Here is a 10702-nt window from a genome sequence, read left to right as displayed (position 1 = left end):
AAAGTCAAGCAGAGAATAAATAAGTCTCGGCTTATTTTATTATTTAGCTGCAAAGAGATAAAATAGTGTTAACAGCTCAGCTTTCCATCAAGTGTTCCTCTGCTGACACTTATAGGACAAAACTCCAGATGTTCATGGTTTCAATAGCTTTTAGCTGCTCTGTTTTACATTTGTGTTTATATTTTAATATTTCCTTGTATTTTATCATCTGTTGTACTTTTTACTATAATTTGTGCAGCACTTTGGTCGATTGTTCTTAAACGTGCTATATAAATAAACTTGATTTGATTTAATAGATCAGGAGGCTTCATCAGTGTAGATATGATAAGAGGTGGATCAGAGTTCTGATACCAGTCGATACTTTGATCTGTGAGATTATAAGATGACACAGACGGGAAAAAGTGTATTTGAAAGTTTATGATTAGATGAGACAATAACAACATTCCTCCTGGTTGTGTTGGTGAAGTTATAACAATAACAATGTCTGCTTGTATATCTTAGATTTCTACTGACAATCCTTGAATACATGCAGAGACTTTCTAATGTTTTTAATGTTTCCTATCTGTCTTATCTTCCAGGCAGTAATCGGTTTTAATGCATCTCCATCCCCTATAAAAACCAATTAACTGAACTCACATTTAATCACCTAAAACACTGAGTTGGGAGGTGAGAGGAGCTACTGAGGCTCACAGACAGTGAGACATGTTTCTCATAGACAACGTCAGTCACTCGCTGCTCTCTCTCTTTTACAGCTTTGATCAACATGAAACTCTCCCGATTACATCATCCGTACAGAAGATGAACAACTGTGTAAGAAAATATCAGATTCTTCAGTGGTGGTAGAAGTATCGTAATGTAGCGATACCACAGTATAAAAATACTCCTTTACAAGTACAAGTCCTGCATTCAAGCTCTTACTTAAAGTAAAAGTACAAAAGTATTAATATTTATATGCTGAATGGCCTCCTCTTGGAATATTTCATGTTTTATTGTTTTATAACATTAAATCAAAGGTGATTTAATGCAGATTTTTTTTTAAACTGATCAACAGTAAAAGACTCTTCATGTCAAGGTGAAAACAGATCTCTACATTAATTACAAATATAAAACACATAAAATATAGATGTGAAAAGTAACTTTAGCTGTGAAACGAATATGTAGTGGAGTAAAAAGTACAATATTTCCCTCTGAAATGAAGTATAAAGTAGCATAAAATGAGATTACACTAGTAAAGTACAAGTACTGCAGGACAGTATTTGAGTAAAATGTACTTCGTTATGTTCCAAAACTGAATTTTTTTAAAGTAGAAGTTAATTACAACTCACAATATCCAGTCAGAGAGCTTCTGATTCTGTGCCGTCGGTCACTATTAGTGACAGCTGAGAAAACTGATTAAACTTTTAAATTCTGGTTCAATTGTGGATGAATTCAGCAACTATGAATCCGTGTTTTGTTCTCGTTTTGACTTAATTACTGTTGTGATTTGCACCACTGACGTGTCTCTTCTCCAACGGTGACCGAGTCTCGTTGGTATTGTGGTATTTTGAGCCAAAATAATGGATATAAATGATGATTTCACAGACACAACGCTGAAATAAGTGAAACTGGTGGTTTTACTATAAACATCTATGATCTTTACATTAACCAGGAGAGTCTCGATGTTCAGTAAGAAACAGAAACAGGGAAAAGATCTCTCCTCTTACCACAAAACTCTACAGTCTAGTGAATTAAGTCAAGTTGCCTTATGGGTAATGTAGGCGCTAGGTTTTATCGAAGAAGAAGAATGATGTGTGGAATAAAAAGACAGAACATTTCTGCTTCTGCTGCATCACGTTTCATCCTTTAGTTTTTTTAAACCGTTCATCGTGAGTCCGACAGCGTTATAGAAGCGTGACGTTAAATCTGTGGAAACATTCAAACCGCTGATATTCAGTTACTCACACCAGCACGGGTCGCACAGCGTTGTTCATGTTCCCGTAGGCCGCTCTGCCCAGCAGCTCTCTGAAGCAGTTCTCCGCCAGCGCCGCCGGGTTCTCCTCGCCGTCCTGACCGGCCACCGACGGCGTGCTCGGGTGACCCGCCCTGCAACAGGATAAAAAAAAAAAAAAAAAACACACAGTGAATACAAAAAAAAGCTTTATAAAGTCAATACAGACTGAAATATCTACAAACAAACTGATTTAATTCAAATGGAAAATAAATCACAAAGAGCGTCTGTGTGTTCACATGTCAGACTACAGGCCGGGAATCAATCCTTCATATCACACACAAATAATCTGTAAAGAGAGAGAGAGAGAGAGAGAGGAGGGGTGATGAGAGAGCGCAGAGTGCAATAACATTTAGATGGAGGAAAAGAAACCTTCAGGATATGAGACAGATGGATGAAGAGAGCGAGTGAAGAATGAAGGACTAAAGACGGACGAGAGACTGAAAAGAAATCAATCAGAGCAGCCAGAAAAAAAAAAAAAAAAAAGAAGCAGAAATCAAATGAAAGAGTATCGACCAGCTTCAATCAGATAGGGACGCCTGTGTGTGTGTGTGTGTGTGTGTGTGTGTGTGTGTGTGTGTGTGTGTACATGAGAACATAGAAACACTGTAAAAAATGTTTCATCCAGTATCTGGTTTAGTTTATTTAGTTTATGATGAAACGAGAGAGAAATCCTTCTCTTTGATGAATTACGTACAATTATTAATGTGTAATAAAAATAGTTAATGTGCCGACCATCAACACCAGCGTTCCCAGTTTGAGTCTGATGTGGACTTTTGTCGTCATGGATCCCATCTCTCTCTCTCCTCTCGTTTCCTGTTGTTTTTTTTACTTTCAACTATAACATATCAACGCCGTCATTCAAGATTATAAAAATAAGTTTTTCATAAGATTGACAGAAAATAAATCACCAATTATTCTGATAATCGATTAATCATCATTTATAAGAAAAAAATGTCCAAATTCTCTGATTCCAGCTTCTTAAATGTGAATGTTTTCTGGTTTCTTTAGTCGTCTTTGTATCTTCGGGACTAAACAAGACGTTCTTCGATGACGTCACCTTCATCTCAGGGAAACAATGATCAACATTTTTTTTTTTACCAGTTTCTGACATTTTCTTCTTTATTCTGACAGCTCTAGTCAGTATTCTGTCAAAGCAGCTTCAACGCCTTTAGAAGCAGTGAGGAGCTCCAGTAGAAATACCACTGCTACTCCTCTGAGAGGAGCCCGGTTAAGGTGGGTCAGCAGCTGATCAGGATGCGGCCCGGTCGCCTCCCTGTGGAGGTTTTCTGGTCTCAGGACAGACCCAGAACCTGCTGAAAGGATCAAAGCTGGGAACACCTTGGGATCCTCCAGGAGGAGCAGGAGGAAGCAGTGAGAGAGACACACACATCAGTGCATCTGCTTCAAACTCAAAACCATGATCCATATGATTTTATATTAATCAACAGAGATGGAGCTGCAGCTGTGACGACTTCTGAACCCTGATAATCATTCAAACAGAAGCCTGATTGTTCACCCTCATAAAACTCTACTGTTAACCAGACAGTTTGAATCAATGTTGTCATTTTGTTTACATGTCTGGTTCGCTGCATAATAAAACCTCTGCACAGTTAAAAAAGACAGAAGACAGATGTGTTGGAGTCAGCTGGAAGAAGCACTGAGTCGCTGCCCACTTCACTTTTATTACCAGTTTTATTGGACTCAGCGTGTCGCCACAAAGATCTTTGATGGTTCCCAATAAAACATGAGGAGGATCTTTGTACCTGATCTGCTAATAAAAGTGTCCTGATCTCATTTATACTTGACAAGTCTTGGAAAGATCCTGAAGAACACTGAGGGTTTAAGACTTTTTAACACCACATAGATGCAATTTAAAACCTTTTCATGGTCAAATAATGACGGAAAACCAGTAGGAACAATAAGCCCTGCAATTATTTATTAAGTATGTACATTTATTGACATTTATATCACAGTTTTTGTCATGACTTCCCAGCTGTATATAACAATAATTCCAAATAATGTAATTAATAATTAACCCAGACTCAGATAAATGTCTCCTTTAATCACATGTAAACACGTGTTTTAAACCAGATAACGAGAGCAGATTGTCTTCAGGTTGAAGCTTCAACCTGAAGACATAAAGCAGGAATCATTCTACATTTAAATCCAGCTGATAAAGACGACACAGTCAGCGTGAGAACCAGACTTTCTAGCCGCGCCGCAATAAAAAGAATTCAAGATTTCTGAAACCAATAAAATGAATCCTGATTAATGTGATGTAGGAGGCAGAGAGGTTTAACGGTGACAGAGGAATCAAATGACAAAGATCAAAGAGGATAAAGAAAACGGAGAATAAGACAGACAGCGAAGGGGGAAAAGCTGGGAGGGAGAGAGAGAAGACGGAGAGGGGGCGGACAGTCGATAGAAACTAAATCAGCAGATGAGACGGGGAAGCTGCACGCTGCAAGAAATAACAGGATGAAATCATCTCTCTGCACTGAAACATCGTTTTCACAACAAGTTCCACTTTATTTATGTTTGTAAAACTTCTTTCAATGAATCACAGAGTGGAATTAAAAAGGTCATGTTCACACTAAAGAGGATCAGAGTATCAGTGTGGCTATATTAAATATACATATTAATCTATTTTATATCAAGAAGGTTGATACACTGACCTCAGTGCCGATACATCACAGTATAGTTACATTGTTTTAGTGTTATTACTTCCAGGAGCAGCAAGTTATTTTAACTTTTTATGTTTTTATCTCACAATGCTTCAGTTTTACATTGTCAATCAACAACAATCGTTCACAAAACTGTCTCACCGTAAGGTCCAGAAGAAGATGATGTAATACGACTGAAAGCTCCGATGAGACTATTTTATCAACTACTTAACTCAAATCTCGACACGATAATTTGACACTTGTGCCAGGAAATATGTCCAAGAGATCCTGTAAAATCATTTATATGTTGAAAATACAAGTTATAATCTATTAAACATCCAGATGCTCTATAAAGAAACTGACACTGTGGAAAATATGGAAGATAAAGTCCCAATCCGACCGACCGGGTACCACTAACGACGGTGATCTCTTGTTAACTGAGCACTACAGTACATTTCACCTCTTTTACAGCATCATGTGTCATCATCACTATCATTTTTATGAGCTTCAATTATGTTTTTTTTTTTTCCTGAGAATGAAAGAATTTATGGAGTTGATGAAATAATTAATCACAGGCTAGCGGATAATCCCTGACGGCTTTAATTAGCTAAGTGCACGCAGCACTTTCACATCCAGACAGAAGCTAAACGTTCATGTTATATTTCCAACAAAACCTGCGTCACGACTGATTTGAGACCAGTGTTTAAAGACTGAATAACTCCACAGACCACCATGCTTTCACTGTGACAGAAAACATATATAAACAGGCGACTTTAACCACATGAACGAACCAGTTTCCCTCATGGAGACAATTAGCTTCAGATATGTTAGTTCCCATTGATCCTGCAGCTTTACATACAAGATGAAACTCAACTGTGCAATCTTGTCGTTTCCTGTAGATTTTCCAGGAGTTGGTGTGAGACCGAAGCAGGCCTCCTGTTATGTGTTATATTGATAAAATAATGCAATAGTAAATCACTTCCTGTGCAATAAAAGCCCGGTCACAGATGGACCGTAGGCAGCCGCCGGGTCTCAGGAGGGAAACGATGCAATTACTGGTCGGCCCACGCAGGCGGTTCAGGGGAAATTAAATGCTTATTGTTTTGTTAGAAGCAGGAAAATGAGAGACAAAAATGAAAATCTCTCCGATAATAGAAGTCAGGTTGGTGTTGTTTAATGAAGTGGCCAGAAATAAACCACGTAAAGGAGATTGTTTCTGATGATTGATAGTCGCCGTTTACTGAGGATTTAAGAATAATGTTCGACCACAAAGATGTTTAATTTACAATCACAGACAGAATCCTGCAGGATTCAAACAACACAACTTAGAATAAATCAAAGAAAATGGTGCAATGCAGAAATTTTCCACTTGATGCAACAGTGCAGCCATTATTTGAATATTTGGCAGTGGTGTTATTAAATATTAATAACAAAAACCTTTATTGGTAGAGCACAGAATAATAAAATCAATATATATATATATAAACCAAATTAAAACTCACTGCAGAAATAAAAGTATATAAAAATGTAGTTTTTAGTGGAATTACAGAGGAAAGTTTGATGGCCCTGATAAAAAATGCACACTAACTTTTTACAGTTTTAACCCTGTAAAGCCCACTGTTGCAATATTACAACAATCACTTTTAGCTCTCCTAAAAAAAATATCTATAAATGCTTTTTTTAAAGACCACATTTACATAGTCAATGGGTCCTATTGTTTATCCTTGCACTGCTATTGGATAGTAAATGTGTTTATAGGTTCAGCTCATCTTCTTGTTTTATTGGACTGGATTTGTCAAGAAAGAAGTTCTCTCTCTTCTATCGACTGGAGACTGCTGCAGGAGATTTGTTAGTGTCGGTACATATGAGGATAAAAGTTCATGATGCTTTAACAGTAACATAATAATAATCTACACTGGCTTAATGCGTTTGGACACAGAGCTGCACAGTGTAGGTCACTGTTTAAATCCCCGACACACAGTCGCTGTAGTTAAGTTAAGTGGTTACGTGGCCTGAAGCAGATCTGCTTTTTAGAAAGTAGATGAAATGCCTCCTCTGTGTGTGTGTGTGTGTGTGTGTGTGTGTGTGTGTGTGTGTGTAACCTTAAACCTGCATTAACTGATATTTTCAGTGGAAACACAACACTGACATCACCAGTTGTTTATTTCCACATCCAGCAGTTACGGAGCAGCGTTATCATTCATGTGGAGTCGTGTTTCTGTTTCCACCTGGTGAATGTAAGTCCAGCTGGCAGGAGTCCCACGTTTCAGAGCATCGTGGAGGTTTGGAGGTATCCGTTTTTACACGAATGACGGCTGGCTGGTGTAACGACGCGCCTCATTTAACGCCGCGTCATTTGATGCTCCTATGGCGCACTGCGGGCGTGAGATTTAAAATGCCAACAACACAGAACCAACACAGATTCGTCCCGTTGTTCTTTGTATTTACTGCTGCATGTAATGAATGAAAGGAGGGAGACACGCAGAGGAGGAAAATTAAACTAAGAGCGTTTGTTTCTGCAGTAAATCATCTGTTGAGCCGGCATGAAACAATCAGGAAATAACATTTTATTTCTCTCATTCACTCTAGCGCCCCTCCCTCTCCTTGTTCGACCACCAACGCGCTGGTTTGATGCTCCAAAATCCTCATTTGATGCTCCAAAATCAAAACAAGGTTGGAGTAGGGGCGTCCAGGCGGTTTGACGCACCTCAAAATGCTTTTGGTGCGCGTTTGGCCATTTAAAACAATAAATGTACCACAAAACACACACATGAGACGCTCTCAGTGTGTTTGGACCTTCAGCCTGTGGTGAGACTATCTAGGAAGTGGAGCAGTGAAGCTGTGGAGGACCTCCGTGAGCGACTGGACCGCCACCAACAGCCTTTTTTCCACTGGCACGCTGCTCTGAGTCAAACCACGCCGCGTTGATTTGCTTTTCCAAATTTGCAGAAATGGTCCATCTCGCTCCTAAGACGGACCATCTCTCCAAGGTTGGGGCAAAGCGAGCCCGACCCACATGCACCCATATGTGTATGGAAAGCCCCCCCAAGACGCTGTGAAGTCACTACATTAGCTTCTGTAAAGAACATCTGGATACCATCACACACCAGGACGAGTTACGACAACGACAACAAACCCTGATTCACAGCTACACTCAGTTCAGGAGTGAAGTTTAAAGAGATGAAATACAGGTTTAGCAAGATGGTGAAAGAAGCTAAACAATAATTCTCAATTAATGACTCTGCTTCTGTCTGAAAGGCCTCAGACAGATTAGCCCTCAACTCCATTAACGACTATCACCCCGCCAACAATCTGGATGAGTTCTACTATTGATTTAAAAAACAAAAGGACAGTCCTGACACATCCCCCTTCACTACAGCTATCACCAACCTCCCACCCCCGATTATTGGATTATCAACATTGTTGCCAATTAATTTCCTTTTTGGCAATTGATTAATAGACTGATTGTTGTTGCAGCTCTTGTATTTAATCAGCTCTGAAGAGGAAAAAAAGGTGCAGAGAAGCTGAGATATGTGACTGCAGAGATGATGGCAAATAAGAAAAAAAACAGGTCAAGGTCATTTTCAAGGTGGCTGCACTGAAACACAGCAGTGTGTGTGTGTGTGTGTGTGTGTGTGTGTGTGTGTGTGTGTGCTTCACAACAACACAAGCAGGCAGTTAATTGTGAAACAAAGGGAGCTTTTCTTCGTTCTTCTCCGAGCCTCCACCTCTAGTTTCTGCACGCTGCCCACGTCCGCCTTCCCTGAGAAGCAATTAACAGAATCAAACGCCCTTGACTGTGGCGTCCCGCCAGGTCCGCCGAGGCTCGATTAGAAAGCCTACGACACGCCGCCGCGGGGCAAACTGACCATGGCCGTGTTTGGGAACAACATTATCCCGAGCAGATTGTGTTTGTGCGTTCGGAGGAAGAAAAAAGAAAAAAAACAAACACCGTTCTTCCTGCGGAGCGGCTGAGGCTTCCTCTAACTGCTGGCGAGTCTCTATAAAACTCTGCTGATGGACAGTATATGTTTGACAGGATAAATGGTAAATGGCTGCATTTATAAAGCGCCTTTCTAGACTTCCGACCACTCAAAGTGCTTTACACTACACGCCACATTCACCCATTCACACACACGCCAACCTGCTCATCAGGAGGAGTTTCTAATCATTCACACACCAATGGCGGCACAGCCTTCAGGAGCCATTCAGGATTCAGTATCTCGCCCAAGGACACTTCGATGTGGACTTTAGGAGCCGGGGATCGAACCGCCGATCTTCTGATTAGTGGACCCATAAGATGCCTCTTTACAGCTCAATCAGCTTTTCCTCCATTTCTCTCAGAACACAAACCTTTCTTCTTCTTCTTCTTTTTGTTTGTTTGCGTCTCCCTCTGTGACAAACAAGTGACATCACTGGTTGCAAATATCAAACGTGTTTTCATGAGATCGACTGGCGGCGGCAACCAGATCTGAAGACTGCAGATAAGAATCTTCACATATCCCCACTCACTCCCATCAGACGTCACGCACAAATCGGATTGAGAATCGTCTCGACGGTCGTCATGCGTGTCTGCGCCTTGAGGCAGAAATCCATCATGGATGAGGCAGAGACGCGTGTGTTTTCAGTCTGACTCTGCTCGCTGTGATTGCAGATGTTTGCACCTGGCAGCATGACGACGTGATGTACGCTGCATGATTACAGATGACAATCATCATGATTACCATGTTGTTTGTTCGGACTCTTTGCTCTGATGATTGGGAGGTGATACCTTTTCTTCAACAGGCTTCACATGATCACACGCCGGACTAATTAACTCTTCTAACTGCTGAGAAGTCGTTTGTCTTTGACATGTAGGAGGCTTCACTTCCACTAAAGAGATCATTTTATCCCAGCGCTCAAAACTCAGATTGTCCCCACCATAAAAGAAACAAAAAACAGCAGCAATGTTCATTTGTTCAAATGTTAAAAAGGACCAAAACAAAGTTTACCTCACAACCTCTCAACAAAACATCATGATGATTTTGAAGCGAGAGACAGAAAACGTTCACCACCTTCTTTCTCCGACCTCAACCAAGTAGCTTTAGGTCGTTTTCAAACATACAGTTTGTTTGTTCTGGTTTCTATTCACACAGAAAAAAAATATCATAATTCAAAGATTCACGCCAACTTACAAGTCGTAGTTATGAATGGGAAACTGAAAGCTCGAATAAATCCGACTTCACGCTTCATAATATGAAGTTCCTGAACATCTAACAAACACAGATGCCTCATGTCAGCCAAAGTCCGTCGTTGATGGTGATTAAACCCAAAGTTAATGGATATAGTGTTATATAACCCTCACTCCAACTGTGTAATCATAAAACCATCTTGAGTTCTCTGATGACACGAACGGTTGAAAATAATCGTAAACATCCATCTCATGTAACGTGAAAGGAGCATAAAAGCCAGTTGAGAACGTTCTCTCCTCTTATTGGTCAGAAGTGTCTGGAGCGAGAACATAAACACATAATCACTAATCAAACATCCCAGCATGCAAAGTGCATCTATACAGGAGCCGTTTCGCTAAAACTTGCAGCCTTGTAGTCAGTCAGATGGAAGTCAGATCACATTCCCGCCATAAATGAACTGTCTGCTCAGGAGTCTTAAAGGTCCCCTCAGTTTAAGCTTCATGTATCTATAGAAAAATAGCAAAAACAACTAAATTATTAACCGAGATACATGTGACTATAGCTTAGCTGTTGTTTCAGAACCATGGACAGCGCTGCTCGCTGTGTGTGGACGAGAGAGAGAGAGAGACAGAGACAGAGAGAGAGAGAGAGAGAGAGAGAGAGAGAGAGAGAGAGAGAGAGAGAGAGAGAGAGAGAGAGAGAGAGAGAGAGAGAGCCTCCCGCTGCTGATTCAGACAGAGAATAGTTCATGCGAGTGCTCTGATTAATAAATGTATTCTTTGATTTTGAAACAGTAGCTTTATGTTGTTGTTATGCCTTTCTGAGGCTGTTGCATAGTTACATCTATTTTATTTTATGAAAAAAAAAAACCCTCACAC

At 40.2% G+C, this 10702-nt stretch overlaps 1 protein-coding gene across 4 annotated transcripts in view; it reads right to left on the bottom strand.

Moving 5' to 3' along the window:
• Positions 1–10702, bottom strand: part of efr3a (EFR3 homolog A (S. cerevisiae)) — a 145711-nt gene that overhangs the window by 53392 nt on the left and 81617 nt on the right. For all 4 annotated transcript variants that reach the window (XM_042429470.1, XM_042429472.1, XM_042429471.1 and 1 more), the window contains one exon: positions 1942–2082. In XM_042429470.1, coding sequence (XP_042285404.1) covers positions 1942–2082 — 141 coding nt within the window. The remainder of the gene's footprint in view (positions 1–1941; positions 2083–10702) is intronic.

The sequence above is a fragment of the Thunnus maccoyii genome, chromosome 12, assembly GCF_910596095.1.
Source record: "Thunnus maccoyii chromosome 12, fThuMac1.1, whole genome shotgun sequence".
NCBI lineage: Eukaryota > Metazoa > Chordata > Actinopteri > Scombriformes > Scombridae > Thunnus > Thunnus maccoyii.
This window is presented reverse-complemented; position numbering and strand designations above follow the sequence as displayed.